Raw genomic sequence first — 25,479 nt, forward strand, 5'->3', positions numbered from 1 at the left:
TCTATATGCTTTATTTTTCGTGTTTTTATTTAATTCAAATATCAAAGGCTAGTGTATTTAGGTCATGTTTTTGATGTCTGAGACACATTTTAGTAATCGTTTCAGATTTCTTTCATCATGGGCAGTTTTGATCGCTTAGTGTGTCATTCTCAATGACAGCTGATTAATTGTGATGCTCCAGCCTCTGATAAAATTCTTGTGTTTGTGCAGTACTTGTCAAAAATGTGTTAAAACTGGACACATAATCAATGCTAGCGATGTCTTAAGACTAGGATTATCAAGGTTTTTTTTGTTTGTTTGGTTTTTTTTTTTCCCTCAGTCAAACCCCTTGTTTTACCTCCTGAAATTTTAGGTTAATATTTCAATAATTTAAAAACACTTTCTTCACAGTTATCTGATATAGGTTAATAGTCACGTGTCTTGCAGGTAAACAAATAAAATATTGAATCTTTTTTAGTAAGTGTTGTGTGTGTGTGTGTACACACGCACACGCTGTATAAAGACATTTGTTAAAATGGTAGATTTTGTAAACAGACTGTTTGGTCACACTCATGAATATGGGATTACTGATATAAACTTGTATTTTATATTTACAATAAGCAGAATAATTGCAACAAAAGAAAGTGGAGATAAGGTTAGAAAGCATGAAGCTCGTGGTGTAAGAAAGCCAGTCTGTCAGTCAAGTCCGAAGCAAGACACACTTCACAACGATGTCTCAGTCTGACGGCAGATAAAAATAAACAGTGAATAAATGAGTTTTGAGTGATTCGTTACAAAAGTGCACGTCAAATATGTTAAACGTAGAGGCACGAATGTGCACAACACACACTAAAACAGAACTCATTGGTTCTCACGCATCAATCCATGCATATTTGAGCTTCTTCTTTTCCTTTTAATGTCAGTTGGCAAACCCACTTGAAGACGCATACCACCACTTACTGAATGACACCGGCATGACAGCTGACGTAAAGTAAAGGACCGGGCTTATGACAGCTGATACTGATCAGTAAAAAAAAAAAAAAAAAAATGTTTGATTGGCCCCGATACCAATCCTTGAGAGTGGCTCAGGACATCCCTAGTTCTAAGATACAGTGCTATATAAAAAGATAGTCTGACATGAAAAACTTGGCTTTTACCCAAGATCTCACCAGGCTTGTATTATACAATCATACAAACAAAAATGACAAAGGCCAGAAAAAAAATCACAGTGTGCTTTAGATCATTTATCAGTGATCAAGACCGATGCATTCAGCATGAAAGAGAAGTGTCTTCAGAATCAAATACTGACACTCTTAGTCACACCGCTTTATTCCCAGCAGACCTCTGATGATATAACCATTTGTTTTTAAAAATCCCAAACTGTCACGATTCTTACTAAATTATAAACTCCATTAGTGTACTCATTTTAAGTCAAAACCACCCACTTATGTCACTCGTTCTGTTACATAGCGTTTATTAGCTTGTTTTGAAACATGAATTCTGATACATGATGATGTTTATGAGGTTGGCTTTTGTGTTTCTGTTCCCCAGTGTACAACTGGACAGTGGATCAAGTTGTGAACTGGATTAGCAACTATGTCGAGTTGCCACAATACGCGGAAGCCTTCCGGAAGATGAATTTCAATGGTACCGCCATGCCCCGGTGAGTAAGTTAATATACACACACACACACACTACCGTTCAAAAGTATTTTTTTGTTGTTTGACATCTTTTATGCATATAAAGGTTGCATTTTGATCAAAACTACAGTTAAAAAAGTAAAAAAATAATAATAATTTGTAATTCTGTACATAAATCATTATAAAATGCTTATTTGCTGCACAAAAAACATTTCTAATTATTATCAATATTGAAAATAGATACTGCTTTATTTTATATTTAAAACAGCATGTATTTGAAAGTGAAATCTTTTGTAATATTGTATATGATTTTCTGTCACTTTTGATGAATTTAATGCTGAATAAAAGTAGCCATTTCTTTAAAAAAAAACAAAAAAAAAAAAAAAAACAATTATGGACATACTAGTGTGTATGTGTATATATAAAATTTGTAATTTTAATTCCATCCAAATTTAATACGCAGAGATAACAGGAATCCATGCTACGCCATTTGTAAATTGATTTTTTTTTTTTCTCCCAAAAAATGCTTATTTGTGCCATTTGCTGATGCTAGTGGTGAAGAAATTAGACGCCGCAGCTTTTAAAGAAAAGAACAGGAGGTGTTAAATACGTCTGAGACTCTGTGCTCTTAGCTTTTGACACGCTGGTTAAATTAGTTTGGTCTGAGTGTGACAGGAAACACTTGACACTTGTCCTAACCAAGCATTTTTTTTTTCCACTTTTGGTGAGACAAGAATTACTTGACACTCAGAACTTGACCACTGTGAGCATCATTCATGGATTAAAAACATGTTTATTACGGTCAAATGTTTAGCTCTGAAACTCATTTTACCATTTGACTTGGTTGATAAAAGCCTGGCCTCTTATTCAGCGCCCATCTGCTGCACTTTTGCATTTATTTATTTTTCCCTCTTCTAGATTGGCAGTGAAGAATGTCACTCTGACACAAACCGTCCTGAAGATTCTGGACCGGAGTCACGTTCAGAAACTACAGCTTAAAGCTCTGGATACGGTTCTGTTCGGAGCCCCTATGAGTGAGTGAGATTTCCCTCTGGTAGAACATCATACATGGAACAAATATCGTAAATCTAAAACATTGAACCAAAATCTGTCGTATTTGGATGTTTAAGTCTTTTCTAGATATGTTTTTAGAGATCTGTACCTTGTGCCTGCTTAGGTAGAGTTATGTTTCACAGATGTAATTTATCTTCACTTTTAAACACGTTCAAACGTGAGCCAACTACTGAGGTGTGTTTCACTTCAGATGATTGACAGACCAGTGAACTATGCAAATAAGCTCAGATGAACCTGCTGAACCTCTTGGTCTTCAGATATCGTGTAGTGAACTGCTAGCAGTTGTTGCTTCATATGTGGGAGGAGCAGTAAAAAAAAAAAAAAAAAAACATTGGTGGTTCCTCGGATTTAGGATTGCCATCTTTGAAACAGCCAGCTGTTAGTTTTGGACTGGCACTTTTCTGGAAAAATCTCTATCATCCAACATGGCATTGCATACAGTGATACTGTTGAAAGCCTTTGTATGCAAGAAGGTCAAACAAGGTAAAAGAGTTGTGGTTTTTCATTAGGCTGGGACTGGGTAGCTACAGTACCATTCAAAAGTTTGTGGTTGGTAAGATATTTTTAATGTTTTTGAAAGAAGTCTCTTATGCCCACTGAGGCTGAATTCATGTGATAAGAAATACCAACCCGATCTCACGGCAATTCTAGTAGGGCTGCATGAAATATCGCTTTAGACAACAAAAGGCAGAGGAAAAATCACTTTTGTAGCTTTAACACAAATGATTTATATTTAATTTATACAGTGAAGACCACGCAGGGTAATTTTACATTTAATTATTCAGTTTCTGTACCTGAATACTGTTAGACTTGCCTGAAAAAATATGAAGCACTGTTTGTTTCATTTGTATCTTTGTTCTATTGTATTTATCTATGCTTGTTATTTTTTGTTCATTATTTTCATATTTTGTATATTCACTCCCCTACAAAATCACCCCAATGATTCTAGAATGAATTTTTTTTTTTTCCAAATAGAGCTATTCAAGTATCTGGGGATTTTTTTATTATTATTATTATTATTATTATATATTTTTTTTTTTTTTTTTTTTTTAATATCTCGATATATATCGTCATTTTTTTATTTATTTATTTATTTATTTTTTTTAATATTGTGCAGCCCTAATTCATACGTATCTTACGTGGTGTCTAATTCTTATCAATTTGTTTGTGTGAGGTCACCAGGTTGTAGGGCTGAACGATTAATCGTGTTTGCGATAATATCACAATATGATAAAACACAATTTTTTTTTTTTTAACCGCAAAGGCTGTTATTACACTCTGATCATGTGACGCACAAGAGTAAAGCAGTCTGCAGAGGAAGTATCAACTCGGCACACTATGCATAGTCCTGGCCTACAGTAAAGAACAGTTTGTTTAATCTATCTAATATTGTGTTGGTCATACTATACAATAGAGGTGGGAGAAAAGATTCTCTCTCTAACAATTCTGGATCGATTCTGAGCTTAGTTTTTAACAACAGATGCGCATTGGCGCTGTGTGTGCTTTAGAAACACCCGTATTCTCCTGGCTTCCAATTCCTCAAACACACACACCACTCGAACCATCTATAAAATTATCTTTCATAAAGTTTGGAAAGTTTGAAGCAAATTTCAGTGACGTTCACGGGCTTCATTGCACAGGATATGCACTGTGAGAAACGTGCACTTTGCTTAATGTTACGATTGCAGTGTGTGGTCTCGCCCGCTGGTGTTTTCTTTACGCTCTACGTACAAAGAAATTATTTATGTCGTTATGTCATTTATGAGGTCCCTAAAGATTCCCACCCCTAATATACAATGATTTATTGCTTGTCTTTGTTAAATAATACAGAATATAAAGAGTTGGGAAAAAAAATTGCATATTAAATCGCAGTCACAATATTAGTTTCGCAATTAGTTTATTTTCCAAAATCGTTCAGCCCTACCAGGAAGGACCACCCCTAACCCCATCCCTAAACCTACCTGTCACTGAGGTCTAGACAAATCTTAGGAAGGTGAGGTCATACAAATTAGCCACCTTGTAAAATACGTATGAATTGCTGTGAGATTGCATTGGAAATGCTGTAACAACAGTAATATTATAAACTTATTATTGCAATTTTATTATTGCAATGCAGTTAAAATAACTGTTTTTCTATTTTCCTGTATTTTAGAATGTAATTCATTACTGTGATGGTAAAGCTGAATTTTCAGCATCATTACATTCACAGAAAAAGGCCTTTATAAGTATAATAGCAGCACTGTAATTAAAAAAAAAAAAAAAAAAATATGAATAACCCTTTTGAATAGTAGTGTATATAGAGACTGGAAATTTTGATTAGGTTGGTCCAGCTGGTCCTAGACCAAAATGACAAGACAAAGTCATTGGCAATTTCCCCCATGTTGATCAATGCAATTTCTTCGATTTATTTTTCTACAGAGCTCCATCTCCTCCTTTTTAAATGGTCTCTGAGACCAATTATCCAACATCCACAGGTCTTGTGAGTCTCGTAGTCATCTGCTGTAGGCCGATGGGAAGGCTCCAGGGGTTGGATAGGGAGGGTGTAGACAGACAGTTACTCTGTATTCTAAGCACACGTCTTTGGCGCATTGAAACGGATGCAGCCAGTCTCTAACCCTCCAAATGCTGGTGAACAGGTTCAGCAGGTTTAGAGAGATTTGTAAAATGCGCAAGCACCAAAGGGAGACCATTTTTTTTTTTTTTTTTTTTTTTATCATTGCCGCCTTTTTATTTCATCAATGCCTTTTGTACTTACGCAAATACATTTTCCTGGGAACACATTCTTACACAATCTGTTGCATTCTTGGCAGCGTTATCTGAAGAATTTTCCTTGACCTGGAAACGGGGTCAGACTGTGATCCATCAACCTGGATTGCGCGCCTCAGCTTGTACAGTAATGCTGCAATGTGATTTGATTTACGCCACATCCCAGAATACACCAGGGCTGACATAACTCTGTGCTTCACATGCCTTTTGTTATGAGCGAGAACGGTCCTAGAAGTTGTTTTAGCATTAGAATGAGGGTGTTTGACATTATAGACGTGATATAGCGCAGCACTAAATGCCTCGTTCAGAATGCTGTTCCAAATCTGGCCAAATAGCTTGTTTTCATTAACTATGCCACATGTCTTCCCTTCTTTTATTGGCATTGTTTATATATATTTATTATGAATTGACTGAAAAAAGCTGGTTCGTACTGTCAGGGATGTTGTGAACAGTGTGCGGGTGTTCTGTTTTTATGTTATGTGTATATATTTCTTTCTTTTTATAGAAAAGTGCTTGCCCTTTTGAAATTATAGTTTGTTGTAGACTTTGCAGCCATATTCTAGCACTCTTAATGTGAACCTAAGAAGCTTTTATTTTTATGTGTGTGTGTGTGTATATATATATATATCTCATTATAGTTTGTTTAAAATAACATTTATTACTAGAATCTCTAATAAATGTCTCACACCAAGTTATTTTTTAATTTAAGACGTCTCTTTGTCCACGGATGAAAACTACAATGCTACAAATTCTCCAATCTCACCCCTTTAAATCCAGCAACCCTAATGTTTTTAGGCATTTGCATTTGACATTCCCTACTGTGATTCCTATTAGAGAATCGTCTGCTGTCAGCTGTCATCGAAATTTGAGACCATCCTCTCAGAGGTCCTAACAGGGAGTCAAAGACAGACTCGATACTGGAGAGCGTGTGTCTGTATGTGGCAGATCTCATTGTGTAAGTTGACTCTGAAGAGGTCTGACTTCAGGAAACCAGGGAAATGGTGCAGGCTGCATGTGACAGCCCAACACCACCCTACCGGTCTGCTGACACCGATTCCAGCTGCCCTGGTACCTCGGGACAATACCTCCATCAGAAACAGGAATCCGTTTTTGTTAAATCGCTGACAGTTGACAGGTTTTAAAAGCCTACACTTCAATGTTTAACAACAACATTTGTATAATTTGTCTCCTGAGTGTTCCATCAAAGCATTCTGCTTTTGAGGTTTTGTTTTTAATGTTAAAGCCGTGGCGCAGCTGTTCTAGACATTTAGCTTGTGGTTCTTGTGTTGGTGATGCAAGTTTAACTATGGCCTTCCCTCACATTTCCCGTCGCTCTCTTCTGTATAATTAAAGGCAGAAGCTTCGCAAAAAGTGTTAGTATATTAGGTTTTGGTTATCAATGTTTTCAAGCTGATGCAGACAAACCCTTTTTTTTTTTTTTGTGCAAGACCAGTTGTACGCCCTAGAGGCTGAGGAGTTGAGAAGAGTGTTATTTTCCATCTCTCAACAAAGACTTAATTATATTTAATTGTGGATATGTACAGATTGAGTAAGAAATTGAGTCAGCCAGGGTCAGGACTGTGTGGTGTCTCCTGGGCTGTTATTAGGTTAACTATCTTGCCCAATGGCACAGCAGTGGTATTGCAGGACTGTGACTGCAGAAGTCAATGTAACCCTAGAGTTAGGGTTGTCAAACAACTGGTACTACTGCATTTCTGCAGTTCCGTTTGTACAGACTATTGGTTCTACTCGGTCCTTGCTGATAGACGCTGCTTTCAAATGCTCTTGTTCGTGTTTGTTTGAGCGTCAAAGGTTTCTATTTGTAGTGTGTTTTTAAAAGCGTTTTTATTGTAGTCAATCACAATCATATCTGTTGAGCGCGTGAACGCAGTGGTCTATCAGCGGTCAGTAAGTCAGAATCTGAGCACATTGCAACATGCTAACAATTGACTCGTTTGAAAACATGTACCTTGTCTGAAGAATGCGATATGATGCATGAAGCAGTGTGGTTATTGTAAACTAAAACTATTAATCTTTTTTTGGTAATAAGGTTCAAATATAATCTAAATATTAGATGAAAAACTTAACCTTAAAAAAACTTTATGAAAATTAGAAATGTTGGTCACTAACAATTAGAAAAATTGGTGACCAACTGAAATAAGTTTGTACTAAAACTAAAAATAATAATTAAAGCTATATAGAAAAATTAAACCCAAATTCAAATAAAAACTAAAAGTATAAAAATAAAAAAATATTCAAAATATGAATAAATGCTAATAGTATATAGTAGGGGTGTAACGGTACACACAACTCACGGTTCGGTACATACCTCGGTTTTGAAGTCACGGTTCGGTACGGGTTCGGTACAGCAGGTAGGGAGAAAACTAAACATAAAATTGCTTTTATTATTATTATTATTATTATTAAACAGTGATTTACTCAGCAAATTGTGTTTTTGTCTTTAAATATATTAAATTAAATAACTAAATTTCTTAAGGATAAAAAAAATTATCTTTGCTAATGCCATAAACTATGTAGGGAGCCCTTACTTGAACATTATGCTACTATAATATTAAAGGTTAACAACTGAGCCCAAACTATAAGCCTAAATTCAATCGCTTTTTATTTTTAGATATAATAATCAACACTCAAATAACAAATTGTATGCAAAAATGTAAGCTGCACATAAGGCAGTTTTTGAATTAACTTCTAAATCTAATTATAAAATTATTTTACTCCAATTCGTTGTTGAAATATAATAGTTTATACACAGTGGCTGTCATTTTCATTACAGATTTATTTAAACATACATTAAATAATCAAGACATCACTAACAGGTTAAGTAAAATATAATGAATATAGGCCCTATAGGCTAAAACAGAACACATATTAAGCGAAAGAGTTCATTTCTCTGGCGAGCTAACAAGCTGTGGACACTGAATGGCTTTTCTGAGGTAAATGCTATGTGACATTGTTTACAAGCTGTTTTATTGACGTCTTTCCGCCGTTGAAACACTGAGCGAATACACGAGATATGACCGTTTCAGTAAGTTGTACTGTATTTTTCAAAATACCTTCAGATGTTCATTCATGTTTATTCTGTAAGTAGTATTGTATTAAAGAGGAAGAGATGATCGCGTTCACTTGCACTCCGTACTGCCAGTTGATTTCGTGGACAGAATTTGAAAGATGACACTTTGTTTCTTATCGAAAGTAACAAAACTCAGAGCTTATTGCGATTATTGGTGGTTAATGGTGGTTAGGCTACAATGTTGCTATGTAATGCATTCGGTACACACGTGCACCGTACCGAAACGGTTCGGTACGAATACGTGTACCGTTACACCCCTAGTATATAGCCTAAATAACTAAAACAACACTGGTGTAGAGTTGCTGCCTATGTAGAGCATCCAAAATGTTTACTTTTGAATTTCATTTCAATTAGGATGCTGCCTTAGAAGGCAGATGCCTATGTAGACGGCTTACTAGGTTTTGAAGCAGACATTTGTGCACTGATTCTTTCTGCCTATTCTAGTGTACATCTTTGTGTAAAGAAATGTCCAAGGTCATTTTAGTAGAATGCATTGATATGCGGGCATATTTGCTGAAAGTGTCTTACTAGAAATGTTGCAAATAATGTGTTCATCAAACAGTTCATAGTGTCCGTGAGAAAAACACTTAAGCCTGGGTTATTCCCTGGGTTTGCTAAATGAATTCTTGTCTGAAGTATGTATTGGTTTCTGTTTCACAGTGAACAGACATAACCATCTGAAGGACTTCATGCTGGTGGTGTCCATAGTCATCGGAATGGGAGGTTGCTGGTTCGCTTACATCCAAAACCGCCACTCTAAAGACCACATGAAGAAGATGATGAAAGACCTTGAGAGCCTCCATCGGGCAGAACAAAGCCTTCATGACCTACAGCAGAAGTGAGAACCTGTTGTTCTTTCTTTATTTTTAGATTCTTGAATGAGTGTGAGGAACTCTGTGGTGGCTTTCAAAGCACTTGGCTCAGGTGTAAGGCATTGCATTGTCAGTCAAAGTCTTTTGTTAATGCGATGTGTTTAATGCCATAACCACCACAGTTTTGAGTTGCATGATGGTAAATTATGTTTTTGAACTTTTGGAAAAACTTGTGCAACTTGCTTTGATATTCAAAATGACCAGGATATACTGTAACCTAGACCTCCAGCTGAGCCTTGTACTCCCGTTTATGGTGGACAAAAATACTGAAATATGTTTTAAGCTCAGGAGCTCATAAAGTGAGGATGGCATTGCTTATGATTTGCAGTCACTGTCTCAATGGAGTGCCTATGAGCTTTGATGTCCGATAGATTTGTCACTGTTTTTACAATGTTTAGTGAGCCTGGGCTTTCCTTCTGAGGGAACAGGATATGGAGCCGCATGGGAATAATCTGCAAGAGAGAACATCTGTTTGAGAGAGAGAGGAATGGCTAGAAAATTAGGAACTTAATTTCAACATTTTCTTTCTGCTTCAGTTACATTTAAAATGCCAAACAAAGGCAGTTGCTTGAAGCCTCTGCTATAACTGTAACCATAATTGGTAATTCTACAAAATGAGTTTTTTTTTTTTTTTTTTTTTTTTTCTTCTTCTTCTCCCTGTCCTTCCATATTTTTAATTTGTGCATTTTCTTAATGCATCAAACATACTAGTAACATTTTTTTTTTCTTTTACTTTTATCATGAGGATGCCTTTTTTTGGCCAGCCCTCACCATTTGTTTCCAAGGCCCTGTTTACACCTGGTATTAAGATGCATTTTGGTTGATCGGATCACAAGTAGATGAGTGAGACTCGTACCCATTTACACCTGGTGTTTTAAATACGTCTCTTTTGTCCACTTTCATCCACTTTTGTCCTGATTTCTCCTATGGGTGGGTCTATGAGCTTTTTCAGATCTTTGGATCTAATGGATGAAATAAGCTTGCACCATTTACATATTAACATGCCTCGAGATGACAGGAAAAACGTACGCAGAGCATCAACTTTCGTTTGCTCTGAAAGCCGCCAGACCACGCCGAATGCTATCAGTGCATGTTAGAAATCAGGAATGGTGAGAGAACATTGTGCATGGTATGTTTTTAGTCTTAAAACCAAACTTGGGTCTTCTGGCTAGCACGCTTAATGTTTACGCATTAAGTCAGTAGGCAGAGAGTAGGCGGGTCTTTTGTGGCTGTTCAAACGCATTCAACCACTTTTTTTTATTCTGGCGTGATTTTATAACATCATATATCAACAGTGCAAAATAGTATTAAAATTATGTGAAGAATTTGTTGCTTTGTTATGAGAAACAATGTCTGGAAAAATGAATTTTATTGATGTCATTTGGAGTAACGAGTATAAAGAGACTATTTTGGATCAATTCATGCTGCCAGTATCATGCGACAGGATGTGACATCATTCAGACACCTACAAAGGACCACATGGTCGTGAAGAAAAGTAACTTAAAAATTAACTTGCTCATACGCATGTCCCGAAACATCAGGTCATTTGATACAACCGCTATAAAACATGGAAAATGTTTAAAAAATTGTACTAAATATAAAATATTTGATTGTCCTTTTGTTAGCTAGCTAGCAAGCTAATTAGCTAGCTATCTAGATATAAGCCTGTTAGCATTATTTGAAAATACCGTCATTCGGTATAACCAATTGTGTCATTCGGTAAAACCAAAATTTTGGTTAAACAGAATTACTTTTTTGGTGACCAATTTTGTCCATCTTGTAAAAAATGACAAAAGCAGTGTTAATTGATTATAAAAAACACAATCTCATTGTTAACACTTAACAAAATTATATCTCCATTATGTTTTTTACACTTTTAAAAACCTTATTTGTCAATGACCCAAACATTGAAGTAGTACATTAAAGTAGTACTTTTTAAAAAAATAAATAAATAAAAATTGATATGGCATTATGCAATTTATTAACACTTTTGTTGTCTGAAAGATGTCTTAAAACCTGTACAAAATCATGTTCTTAAACTGGAAAGGCACACGTTCCATAGAATGACCCATTGCTCTCTGAGAATATTTAATAGCAAGTGTTGAGTATGTCAGATGGCTGTGTTTGCTAACTGTTACGCATATGCTGAGAATCTTTAGGAATGTGGGAATGCGGATAATGTTGAAGTCCTCATGCAGACTCATTGTCTGTCACCTTTGAGAGAAAGACACAGGAGCCTGTGTGTCCGGAGGGGTCCGTGTATCCTTTAAACATGTGAATGAAGTGTGAGAGCGTGTGTGAAGGGGACAGGGCAGTGGAAACAATGCAGAATGTGTTTGCTACAGTGGAGGACATCCAACATGTTGTGTTCTGACATAACCAGTAGAGTCACTGGGTCACGTCTCTGGTGATTGGTGGGTGAGAGGCCTGCAGTGCTTCGGTCGCCCCTGAGGGAGGCGATTAACCCCTGGATACTTTGAATCATCTCAGCTAAAACTCAAGGATAAAAATAAAGTAAATGCCTCGGCCAGTTATGTCACACATGAACGCAGGTCCTTGTGGGCTGTCATTTCATAAAAGTAGATTTTATTTGATGTAGGCTTGTTTTGGGAACATTTTGAGATGAAACGAATTGTCAATTTGCCCTTTAAGCAAGCTACAGTGGCCATTTGTATGTAGGCATTTGTTTTTTGTTTTTTTCCACTTTGAGACGTATTGTAAATGCTTATCAAGGCCACTGCAGTTGAGTCAGGCTTTCCAGCAGTTTCCTGTGTAGGTGTGTTGATGCATTTCACACCAGACAAACCTCTTTTCTAACGCTGCCAAATTACCACATGCACAATCCCTTTCCATTCACTCTTCTGCATGGCAATTTACAATTCAATTTGATTAGAATCACATGTTATAAAGTATAAGTTTACATTTGCAAAAGAAAATTTGTGATGCTTGCCCATAGAAAATGCACTACCACAACTAGAGTGTTGTATGTGGGTGGTGTTGCTTTCAAGCTGCTTTAGTGTGTCACTGTTTAGTGAGGTTGCCAGGTCATTCTGGGTAGCTGCAAAGGGATTGGTAGGATGTTTAGATCATTGTATTATGGCACAAGTCAAAAACTCTCAGGGGCTGTTTACTCGACACCCAGGGCTTAACACTCGCTAATCGCCAAAGGCAAGTAAAAATCGCCATTGGCAAGTATGAGTATGTCAATTGCCTTGTATGTCACAACGCAGTGTTGTGAGAACATGAATGTAAACAAATGTAAAGGACGCTCTGGACGTGCAACGTCACGAAAGTTTAAGCCTTGCCAATTTTAATATTCAAGCACAATACGATGCGAAAGAACTCAATTTGTTACTCGCTCCCTGTATGTAAAAAGCTGTGTATGCACAAATCCGAAGTGAGCACCCAGAAAGCCACATTACAGACAGCGCGCAAATATTGAATTGAGCTTTCTTTCACATCTTTTTGCACTGAACAGACAAATTCATACAAAATGATGTCAAAAATGCCCATCTCGCCAAGTATCCTAGAAAACAGTCGATTATGGCTTAAAGGGGTTGTTCAGTGGTTTTTTTTTCTAGGCTTGATTGTGTTTTTGGGGCACAGTTTAACATGTCTTAATGCTTTGTTTTTTTGAAAACGCTGTATTTTTCATATATTTTACCTTTATTCTACACCTCTGTTTTCACTGTCATATGAATGGCTCGTTTGACTTCCTGCTTCTATGATACCTCTCCCTCCGAAATACGCAATGGGCTCAGATTGGTTAGCTGGCCCAGTGTATCATGATTCGCTGAACCGTCCGGAAACGCCACGCCCCTTACCATTCGTTGTTACGCGCTTAGGTGGAAATGTAAATAATGCCATCTATATTGCTGTATCAAATTGAGCCCGAATCAGACCCAGATGAAGAGGGTCAGGCAGAACCTCTGCAATCGCGGCTTTTAAAGGACGTTTATGAATGGTATTTCATTTTGTATTTGTGTCAAAGTGTTTAGATATGCTGTCACTGCTGTTTGTTAGCTTTCAATATACAGTTTTATCCTGATTAAAGCTTTACTGTAGCTGAATACATGACTGAGTAGTAGCATTTTTGTAAAGGTAGCGTTTAATTTATAGCATGAACAACTGTTTGTCTATGAACATAGAAGTTTGTTGGCATTTGTTGAAGTATGGATTTGAATTTAGTTTGAACTGGCTAGCGAAGCAAAAACGCGTTGGTCTTTGTTCATGTCCTTGATGCAACCAAAAATAGCAACAGAACTATATGTTTAAAAGACATGTACAAACAATAAAACGTACTTACAGTTTGAAGCCAATAAACAGCAGCTTCTGCTTTTAAAGTGGGAACTGCTTTATCTTTCAGTAAAAGCCTTTGTGCAAATCCAGCATTGAACTCGTGTAGATTCTGGAAGCTGTCTTCAGCGCCGCATCCAGTGTAGAAAATATCACAGATTATAACGGGTTCTATTACCTTTTGACACGTCGCATCGCTCGCGTCCGGTGTACACAACTCTTCCGCTTCCATTATGCTGCACGACATGGCCTCGCCCACTTTGTTGCTTGTTCCCGGGGGTGTGTTTTGCAGGGTTTATGATGTCACCAACCTGGGAAGAAGCTCGTTGTAGTCCAAACTGGTCGTTTTTGTAGGCATTAAACTGCCATAACTTTAAAAGACAATATCTCCGTTTGCATTAAACTTTCAGCGCTGTAACTTTGCAGACACTTTATGCTCAAGCAGCAACATTACACACTAACTAAAGTTAAAAAAGTGAAATCGCATTGAACCACCCCTTTAAGTCAATGTAAACAGTAGAGAAAGACAATGCGTGTGCAGCAGTATCAATATATTGGATCCATGTATTTGGTCTTAAAGTGACAGTATCCTAATAATCCATCAAACAAAAGACAAAGAAAAATCACTTACTACTCTTGACTGAATAACTTTTGTAACTTCAGCAAGGATTAAAGCAGCATAACGAGCTGTTTTGTACAGCTAAAAATAACTGGAAGTGAATGACACTGGAAGCAAGACGCATTAAATTTACAAATGATCATGCCCGCTCTTACCTGAAAAATAAGTTGGATAGGCATGTAGTGTTTCTTTACAAAGTGACATTGCCAACTACTGGCCTGGCAGCAGAATACAGCGTTTTTAGTCATTTTTGCAGATCCGTGTGAGCAGGGATTGTTTTGACAATGTTGTCGTCTGTACGCAAAAAACCCAAAGGAAAAAACACTTTCGCAAAGTTTATTTAAAACTAAAAACCATTATTCAAAGAGTTTAATAGAAACATACTAGTAAAACTGTCTTCACTTCTGTCTTTACTGTGACTGGCACTCTCTGACGAACTACTTACTGAAGTTTATTAGTTGGCATTAGGGCTTTTTTAAAATAGTATTGAGAATTTCAATTCCTTTTGTGTTTGAGACAAGCGCGCATGACTCTCAATCTTAGAGACCAACTCTTGTTCTCTTCCACATCTCTCACATGCTTGTTTGAGCCTCACATGCACTTCACACTGAACCGTGCTTATCTAAGTCTGCAGGTGCACGTGTGTAGGAGAGGAAGTAAAGAAAAGTTTAATTAATCATTGCATGCATAGTCTAGTCTATTGTTTTGGCTCTTTTGTTTTCATAGTCACACTTTCACCAGCACAAAGGAATGTATTTGAATGTATGAGTAAAACAAACAGTTGTTGTTCGAGTTCTTTGCGAAGATGAGTCAGACTAAATGTTTTGATTGTATATGTAAAAGCTGGTGAATGAAAGATTGAAAAACAATTAACTTTAGATCTCAGACTATACAATCATAAAGATTGTGAGTTTTGAAAAATGATATGACTTGCCTTGCTACGTGTTTGTTGTTGGCTTGTAGGACTGAGGTTCAATTACTTGTTTTGGAGGATGGTGAATGGCAGAGGTCAGGGTTGGGGGTTGTAGATTTCCCATATTACCGTAGCTGTAAGTTCAGATCAACTTACACTAGTCCTTCACTCAATGAAAAACTTCTCCCCCAATCCACCTGTTTCTCTTTCCGTCAGTCCTTCTGTCTGCCATCTTCTGGATACCAACGGAACTGCATGAGCCATTTAACAACCGTATCCATTCTTTTCTAATCAGTAGGGTTCAAGAAGTATAAAATCCCATTCATTATCTCCATAGACAAATTGATTTTTAACAATAACACAAGCTTTTCAAAACAGACCTGCCATGAGTTCAAACATTAGGTGGTGATGTTAATTTGATTTAAACTTGGTACCCATAATCCTGGAGGAATTCATATCATGTCATTAGAGTCAGTCCAGTGTCCCCTAAACCATTGTCATTCGATATGCTTCAAGCGAAGCCCCCAGACAGATGAAGCCTCTTCCTTTAAGGGAAGATTGATCTGGGGTTTTATATAGACACAACTGATTAAATCAGGGCCCTGCGTTTCCTCTCTCTTTCGCCAGGAAAAATCGTTAATCCCGTCGTAGCTCAGGAGAGCCTAGAGTTTGTTGTCAGTTATGTTTCCGCTCCCCCTTCCTGCTTATTGCATCATCACCATTTTGATGATGGCGCCTCCATGTTTTACAATAAGAGTTTCCAGTGAATGCAGTTTCCGGCTGAAGTTGTTGGAAATGTGTCTGAAAATATATGTACAGACTTAAAAAAACCCAGATAAACTTTAGAGCTTTTATCCTGCTAATGCGCTGTTTATAATGGATTTTTATAATGACCTGATGTGACTTGTATTTGAGAGTTTTTCCAAAACCTATTACCAAAATGTGTAATTGCAGTTAGTGATAGACCAATATATCAGCAAGGCCAATTAATTGATCAATAGTTGAGCTTTTTGAGATCATAAGTGGCTCCAGAATTATGCATTTTGTTTTCATCCATTCATTCATTCACAGCTCTTGTTTCAGAATTGTGCACATTCTGTTTCCAGATATTATTATTATTTCAGTTATTCTGAATTGTATAAACATGCATTATTATTATCACTTTTTCAAGTTTTCAAAATCACGAACTTCAACGATTTTCAGTGTCAACTTCAACGATTTTCAGCTCTCAGATGTTTGGACCACAGTGTTATATCAGCCATTGGGACTACCCTGTTCTCTTATATCAGCCATTGATAATGCATATCGGTCAATTGGTCAATCGAATCGCATATCGGTCTGAACTTGTATGATACAGTTCAGTCCTAAATTGAACAAAGTTCTGTCCAGTTGACAGATTGCATCAGTTATGACCTGGCTTTTTTTTAAATACTACTTGTAAAGCAGCTAATTATCTTTACTGTGCTTAAGACGCTGTAAAACGGTCCTGCTTTTGAGTTTTGAACCTCTTTGAACCTTCAACAACCGACTCGCTGTCCCTGAAGCTAAAAAGAGCACAGCTGGGTTTAAGGCTCTGCTGTGATTTACCATCTGAAAGCTAATACGTGTTGTTTGTCTGACAGGAATTTTATCAAGCATGCCTTAGTTTCCTGTCATCAGTTATGTTTCATTTTAGCATCTTAATCCTTGCATCTCTGTTACATAGCTATCTTTTCACTGAACTGTAGACACACAGTTTAATTGGCACAAAAGGAGAGAGACATCATGTGATTAGCTTAAACCTGCTCCAACTACTGATGCTGATATAGTTTAATGGTTTCAAATAAAAAAGCTCTTAGTCACGTAGTTTAAGACTGCTATGCGAAAAAGAAAGGACACCCCATGAAAACCTCTTTTTCAACATATGGACATTGGATCTTCGTTTTAACAATATTGAGAGATGGAGGTAATATAAATAATACTAAAACCTAATAAAACTGAAGAAATGTCTTTTTAAAATGTACTTAATAGAAAGCAATATTTGGTGAGGAAAAAGATACGGCACCTCCACATTTATATACTGCTTAATGCATAAAATTAGAATCCGGTGCGCCACATCGTGCAAAAGATTAGAACATTGTTAGAGAGGATTGTGGATTTAAACCTCAGACATTTAGTTTGGTTTGCTCTTAAATGTTGAAGTGAGTGAAATCACCATGGTGAGATCAAAAGAGCTTTCTGAGGCCTTCAGAAAGAAGGTTGTAGATGCATATGAATGTGGGAAGGGATTTTAAAAAAATCTCAATTATTCGAAATTAGCCCTTCCACTGTCTGGAAAATAATTTACAAGTGGAGAACATTTAAAACAACTGCCAACATGTCCAAGTCAGGCCGTCCTAGCAAGTTTAGCCCAAAAGCAGACCGCAAGATGCTTAAAGAAGTCGCCATCAATCCTAAAATGTCATCTCGGGACCTACAGGTAACTCTTGCCACAGTTGATGTCAAAGTACATTCGTCTACCATAAGAACGAGCCTGCACAAGTTTGATTTGCATGCGAGGTGTGCAAGGTGTCAAAAAAAAAAAAAAAAAAAACATCAGGGCAAGACTAAAGTTTGCCAGAGAACACCTAAACAAAGACCAGGACTTCTGGAACAATATGCTTGAATCCAAAGTTGAATTGTTTTGGGCCCAGTAGCAGAAGACATGTGTGGTGCAAATCAAAGCAGCATTTGAGCACAAGAACCTCATACAAACTGTGAAGCATTGGGGTGGAAATGTCATGGTTTGGGGCTGCTTTGCTGCAGCAGGGCCTGGCCAAGTATCATAGAATCCAGTATGAATTCTTCATTGTATCAGATGGTACTTGAGGGAAATGTAAGACCATCTGTCTGAAAATTGCTGAGCGGATGTGGACTATGCAACATGACAATGACCCAAAACATTCCAGTAAATCCACCAAGGAATGGCTCAAAAGAAAGAAATGGAAAGTTCTGGAATGGCCAAGTCAAAGCCCAGATCTGAATAATATAATATAATATAATCAAGTCTCCCATGTCATATATATATATATATATATATATACGTGTGTGTGTGTGTGTGTGTGTATGGGAAAGAAGAGGGTGAAATACGAGGCCCAAGTTCAAATTTGTATTGCCTGCATGAACACCTTATCGGAGCACATATAGTAACCACTAGGCCACAGCTCTTATGTTAGCACTGTTTTACTGTTGGTTTGTTGCAGTTTTGTGTTCTGCAGTGTTCATTTACAGTGTTTACTAAAGTTCCCAAAGGGATCAGTAAAATCAAGGTCGTAAGAACATGGATCCAAAATGTTTCTTTAAATAGTAACGGATATTCTCAAATAGATTAAAAAAAAAAAAAAAAAAAAAAAACCTTTCAGAAAACACTCTTGAAGTCAGTTTAGCTGTTTGGTCATAAGTTTAATGATTAAGTCTTTATGACTTCTATGATGTGACTACATTTACATTTTACATTCATGCATTTGGCACATGCTTTAATCCAAAGCGACTTGCATAACATTCATGCATTCCCTGGGAATCGAACCCATGACCCTGGTGTAGCTCACACCATGTTCAGCTATGACTTAATTCACGTGGTTTTTCTTTATCTCGTCTCCTCACAGGTTACAGATTGCTCAGGAGGAGCACCGTTCAGTGGAGGTAGAGAAGGTGAACCTGGAGCAGAAGATGAGGGATGAGATCAACGCTGCCAAACAGGAGGCGCAGAGGCTAAAGGAGCTCCGGGAGGGAACTGTTAATGAGCTGAGCCGACAGAAATACGCAGAGGAGGAGCTGGAGCAGGTAAAAATCCTCTAATAAATATGCAGGATGTTCAAGTGTGGTTAGATGTCACTGGTGTTAGTTGTCTAGATCTCACAATGTGCTGCCATATTTTGATTCAAATTGGGTGGGCATTCTTCATGAAATAATGGAAAGGAAGTGGGTGGAAATGGTTGCAAGATGATCTCAAACTTTATCAGTACAGCAAAATTATGTTGTTGATGCATTTGAGTATTTTCCCAGTGCAGTGTCCAGAGCTTGACTGAGTAATTACCGCAGCGCTGTTGCATAAGGGGCAGTTTAACACTTTAGATTTGTAAGGAGAAGAACCTTTGCAGAACCTGATCAGAGGATTGTAACAAGCTCCAATATGTCAACGACAGCAAAGTGATTCCTTTTGTGACCATATTTGTTTTCAGTTTGTTTATATAATGTGTACAAAATCCACAAGTGGCACCTCTGGACTAAAATAGACCTGAATTGGATAGATTGTTTTTTTTTTGTTTGTTTTTTTTTTTTTTTTGGCATAGGCACCCCATGTTGGCCTATTAAAACCCAGGCGCTAAGTGGGTATTCTGGGTCAGAGGGCAGCAAAAATCTCTGTGGGTTTGAATCTCATTAGCGCTGTTCCATAAGAAAATGGGGCCTTTCAGCTCTCTGACCCCTCAGCCCACTTCCCAAGGCCTTTGCTGGATGAGATCTGTTTATTTACCACTGTAATGGAGTTAGTTAATTGTGTTTATCTTAGTTAGGTTATGGTGTTGAGCTTTTGTGGCTAAATAATTTGCATCTTGTTTGCGTCGCAACAAAATGTTACAGGCACTGTAATTTATGCTGTTTATTCTCATTAGCTTGCCAAATGATTCATTCATGAGTCATGTAAATTAGCTAATTGTCATAATCACACATGCAAATTTGAGGTTGAAAGGTTAAATACTATCTTGCAATTTCAGTCTCCAAGCATTTGGGTTGTTATTTTGTAGCGTTTACAGATTTTGTAGGGTTCTATGTGAAATAAAATGTTAACTGAAATAAATAAAAACTATATAGATATATTAAAAACTAATACAAATAACAAAAATGCACAACACAATTTTTTATATATATATATATATATATATATATAATATAGAAATATAGAAATTACATTTTAAAAATTTTAAACTAATAATAGTATATCAGTGATCCTAAAATAGCATTGCTATGTGGGCAGTATTATATGGCAATGTCCAATTTTGTAATTGTATCTGTATTTACATCCAAAAAGCACTTTCTTTAATTAAAAAGTGTTCCCATCCTTATAAGGTTTGCTTTAAAGCTGCTTTTTTGCTTTCCTACCTGCCTCTGGTGCCCCCTGCAGGTGCGCATGGCCCTGAAGAAGGCTGAGAAGGAGCTGGAGTCTCGCAGCAGCTGGTCTCCTCCTGGAGCCCTGCAGAAATGGCTACAGCTCACTCATGAGGTGGAGGTGCAGTACTACAACATCAAGAAACAGAATGCAGAGAGACAGCTGCAGGTGGCCAAAGAGGGGGTGAGCAGCATCTGTCGCAGTCATTCATTTAGCTAAGATGGAACAATGGTAAAAAACATGACAGTACCAATTTGTTGTTGTAGTACAACCCTAGAATGTGGTAACCAAGAATGTAAAATAGTCATTTTAAATGATTTAAGAGGACAGTGGAATGCAACTAATGGATAATAAAGTATATACAAACCCGATTCCAAAAAAGTTGGGACACTGTACAAATTGTGAATAAAAAAGGAATGCAATAATTTACAATTCTCATAAACTTATATTTTATTCACAATAGAATATAGATAACATATCAAATGTTGAAAGTGAGACATTTTGAAATGTCATGCCAAATATTGGCTCATTTTGGATTTCATGAGAGCTACACATTCCAAAAAAGTTGGGACAGGTAGCAATAAGAGGCCGGAAAAGTTAAATGTACATATAAGGAACAGCTGGAGGACCAATTTGCAACTTATTAGGTCAATTGGCAACATGATTGGGTATAAAAAGAGCCTCTCAGAGTGGCAGTGTCTCTCAGAAGTCAAGATGGGCAGAGGATCACCAATTCCCCCAATGCTGCGGCGAAAAATAGTGGAGCAATATCAGAAAGGAGTTTCTCAGAGAAAAATTGCAAAGAGTTTGAAGTTATCGTCATCTACGGTGCATAATATCATCCAAAGATTCAGAGAATCTGGAACAATCTCTGTGCGTAAGGGTCAAGGCCGGAAAACCATACTGGATGCCCGTGATCTTCGGGCCCTTAGACGGCACTGCATCACATACAGGAACGCTACTGTAATGGAAATCACAACATGGGCTCAGGAATACTTCCAGAAAACATTGTCGGTGAACACAATCCACCGTGCCATTCGCAGTTGCCGGCTAAAACTCTATAGGTCAAAAAAGAAGCCATATCTAAACATGATCCAGAAGCGCAGACGTTTTCTCTGGGCCAAGGCTCATTTAAAATGGACTATGGCAAAGTAGAAAACTGTTCTGTGGTCAGACGAATCAAAATTTGAAGTTCTTTTTGGAAAACTGGGACTCCATGTCATCCGGACTAAAGAGGACAAGGACAACCCAAGTTGTTATCAGCGCTCAGTTCAGAAGCCTACATCTCTGATGGTATGGGGTTGCATGAGTGCGTGTGGCATGGGCAGCTTACACATCTGGAAAGGCACCATCAATGCTGAAAGGTATATCCAAGTTCTAGAACAACATATGCTCCCATCCAGACGTCGTCTCTTTCAGGGAAGACCTTGCATTTTCCAACATGACAATGCCAGACCACATACTGCATCAATTACAACATCATGGCTGCGTAGTAGAAGGATCCGGGTACTGAAATGGCCAGCCTGCAGTCCAGATCTTTCACCCATAGAAAACATTTGGCGCATCATAAAGAGGAAGATGCGACAAAGAAGACCTAAGACAGTTGAGCAACTAGAAGCCTGTATTAGACAAGAATGGGACAACATTCCTATTCCTAAACTTGAGCAACTTGTCTCCTCAGTCCCCAGACGTTTGCAGACTGTTATAAAAAGAAGAGGGGATGCCACACAGTGGTAAACATGGCCTTGTCCCAACTTTTTTGAGATGTGTTGATGCCATGAAATTTAAAATCAACTTATTTTTCCCTTAAAATGATTCCCTTTTTCAGTTTAAACATTTGATATGTCATCTATGTTGTATTCTGGATAAAATATTGAAATTTGAAACTTCCACATCATTGCATTCCTTTTTTTATTCACAATTTGTACAGTGTCCCAACTTTTTTGGAATCGGGTTTGTATTTTGTCAGAAAATAGATTTTTTTTTTTTTTTTTTTTTTTTGTAATATATTATCAGGTTTGACTAAGATGCTAGTCAAACCCTAAAACCCTAAAAAAAAAAAAAAAAAAACTTGATTTGGTGAGACGAAACCTTTGCTAGATTTGTGAGAAATCAGTAGGTGGACTTGAAATGGAATATAATGTAATGTACTATATAATATAATTTATTATAAAGTATATAATAATAATAATAATAATAATAATAATAATAGTAATAATATTATTATAGTTTTCTTTAAAAATGTGACATGGTTTCTTAGGCAGAAAAGATTAAGAAGAAGAGAAATACTTTATTCGGGACGTTCCATGTGGCACACAGTTCTTCACTGGATGATGTCGATCACAAAATACTTGCAGCCAAGTAAGTCACACAAACTTTTTTCTATGGGTGAATGCCTAATTTAAAAAAAAAAATAATAATTGGATGAATTGTTTCTTTCTCTCCAGGCAAGCTCTGGGTGAGGTAACGGCAGCTCTGAGAGAGAGACTCCATCGCTGGCAGCAGATTGAGATCTTAACAGGCTTCACGCTGGTAAATAACCCAGGCCTGCCCTCTCTGGCCTCCGCCCTCAACCTGGACCCCAGCTTCATGGGCGGCCGCAGCACACCCCAGCACTTCTTGTCTGACGACATGGATGACATGGACGAGGACATAGTGGCACCTGGAACCCTCCAATGTAAGGGCTTGCTGGACAGCGATAGGGATAAGCCACGGTCAGCCAAAGGCCAGCAAGGACCTTGTGACCTTTTGACCAAACCCAAAAATCCCTAGTTTTGAGCTATTTAGTTTGTCTATGAGTAAGATCTGTCAGAAACCGTTGTATGCACTGAGTGTGTTTGCACAATTCTTATTTACTCTTTCAGTTGGAGTGTTTTTCCCCTCATCTGCAGGTCTGTTTTACACAGAGGGGAGTACTTCATGATCTTCACTACGCATTGTTGTCATATGTTTTTGAAATAGCAGCTATTCACTTTTTGTACAGATCTTTTTTTTTTTTTTCTTCAGTTTATTGTATTACATTTGATGGAGGGTTATGGAGTAGGCCAGAAGAAGCATGTGTGAGTTAATATTATAGGTCCAATGGAAGTCTGCGGTTGATTGTTGTAATTGTAATGCTCCATCTGACTTTGTGAAACAAGCTAAAAAAATAGTTGTCTTCCCAGGTGCAAAGCATGAAATAAAACTGGTGTTTATTGGGTAAAGTGTTTTAAATTTGATATTTGCATTGCTGATCACTCTTTTCGTAGCTATCAAAAAATGTAAAAGTTTTAAAGACTAGTTGGCTCAAGGATTTACATCCTTCTAAAAATCTAGAAAAATATTTGCCATAATAATTTAATTGTAGACATCTGTTCTGTAGCACTTATTAACAGTCGCTACCTACCCTTGCCCCTTACCCCCTCCAGATGCAGCGTTGCTAATGGGTCGTCGAGCAAGTGATCTCTGGTCTTTGAATTCGGATTGCCAGTCATTTTGGAAGTATTCTGGTGGGCTATAAACTACCATGCCCTTTACCCTAACCACTGCTCTCACTTCCTCTCGTTTTCCTGAACCACTCCCTTAAAGCGGTATGCTGCCCATTACCCTAGATACCGCAAATAAAAACTGGCCAGAAACTCTCCCAGTTTTCACCTTTCTATCTTGTTCTTGTCCACAGCTGTGAAATGGCTTACTTTAAAATAGCTGATCTTTTTCTATCATGAAGAAAATTTATATGATAATGTTTTGATTATGCAACTTAATTAGTCAATGTGAAATAAAAACTAGACCATTTTTACTTCCTTAATGCATATTCAGGGTCTTATCATGAATAATTTGTTAGTAAGCATTATTTATAAGTATAAAAATAATCTTTGTAATGTTTCATCATAATGTAGTAAACGTTTCTTATAAGACTACTTCAAGCCCCTTTTACTTTTCACAATCCAAACAAATCCTGTTGAATAAAACAATGTCCTCCAATGCATTTTCTCACTGAATATTCTGTTTTGCTCTGAAATATGTTATGGAAGTAAAATGGGTCATGAACGGCATTTCATGTTGACTTTAATTATCAAAAAACGTATACTTGTGTACTAAAAGAGTACATTATGTTATTGGATAGTTTTTTTTTGTGTGTGCAAAGTTTAATAAACGCCTCAGCATAGCTAATATGGAAACATTTGAATCTTTCAGTAACATTAGGTATTCATCGCCTAAAGCAATTTCAACAGAAACAGGAAATGCAATATGAAGAAATACATGATTGGTTGGTTAGGCTCCAAGCTTGTCCACAACTTCCCTTTTGTGCCTATTACTGAGAAAAGCCATTGAGCCTATACACACCTGTACATTTTTCCTTCTTAGCACCCACCTGAGTCACAAAGTTTCTTGCTTCACCTTCTCCAGCCTGCCACCCGTCACCCGTTATTTCAATGTCTGCATGCTCTGAATCATTTCTCTGAGTGACCCTATTGTTATGTGCCCCCACAGCTCCCAGTATGATGTCACTCCGGCAACGCCACATTGACCCGCAGCTGGCCCTGGGTTCGCAGAGGTTGGTAGAGAGTTGTCTTGCACTTTGTGGGCAGGAAGGGGAGGGTAGCTCATACTCGTCCAGATCTAGGACGGCGCTACGCCAGTCGCACAGCCACTCTTACGGGCAGTTTGACTCTATGGGACTGCCTCCGCTTTCCTCAGCTATGTCTCATCCCTCTATCTACTCCGCCGCCTCATCTCATGGTCCCCACTCCTCTTCCGGCGCCACTGCCCCTCATGCATCCCACTATCACTCTTCATATTTCCAGCCCATGGACACCATCCCAGACCTCCCCTATGATGCCAGCCCAGAGCGCCCCCACCGTTGCGGTAGCTATGGGTATCGCTTCATTCTGTTGTGCTTGTGTTGTGCTTCTCACCTGGCATGATCTTGGGACTTTGTCCAAAACACTTAACAGAACTCTTTTACCTCGCACTTTGTGGTGAATCACTACTCGTGGGGTTTGTTGCTGTAATTGGCTGTACTCACGACAGTTCATGACTCTGCATCTTACAACTTGGCCGTTACTTCCTGTGACATTCTACATGGTTGCTTAATCTGTTCTTACACAATTTGCCTCTTAAA

At 37.7% G+C, this 25,479-nt stretch overlaps 1 protein-coding gene across 4 annotated transcripts in view; it reads left to right on the top strand.

Moving 5' to 3' along the window:
* stim1a (stromal interaction molecule 1a) overlaps positions 1 to 25,479 on the top strand; it is a 49,707-nt gene that overhangs the window by 20,934 nt on the left and 3,294 nt on the right. The window contains exons 5-13 of one of the 4 annotated variants that reach the window (XM_051864148.1): positions 1,531 to 1,642; positions 2,538 to 2,653; positions 9,211 to 9,388; positions 18,874 to 19,051; positions 20,391 to 20,558; positions 22,636 to 22,736; positions 22,823 to 23,052; positions 23,783 to 23,863; positions 24,849 to 25,233. In XM_051864148.1, the coding sequence (XP_051720108.1) occupies positions 1,531 to 1,642; positions 2,538 to 2,653; positions 9,211 to 9,388; positions 18,874 to 19,051; positions 20,391 to 20,558; positions 22,636 to 22,736; positions 22,823 to 23,052; positions 23,783 to 23,863; positions 24,849 to 25,233 (1,549 nt within the window). The remainder of the gene's footprint in view (positions 1 to 1,530; positions 1,643 to 2,537; positions 2,654 to 9,210; positions 9,389 to 18,873; positions 19,052 to 20,390; positions 20,559 to 22,635; positions 22,737 to 22,822; positions 23,053 to 23,782; positions 23,864 to 24,848; positions 25,234 to 25,479) is intronic. The other 3 variants (XM_051864150.1, XM_051864149.1, XM_051864151.1) reach the window with 3 other exon arrangements.

Source organism: Ctenopharyngodon idella, chromosome 15 (genome assembly GCF_019924925.1).
Source record: "Ctenopharyngodon idella isolate HZGC_01 chromosome 15, HZGC01, whole genome shotgun sequence".
In the NCBI taxonomy this organism is placed as follows: domain Eukaryota; kingdom Metazoa; phylum Chordata; class Actinopteri; order Cypriniformes; family Xenocyprididae; genus Ctenopharyngodon; species Ctenopharyngodon idella.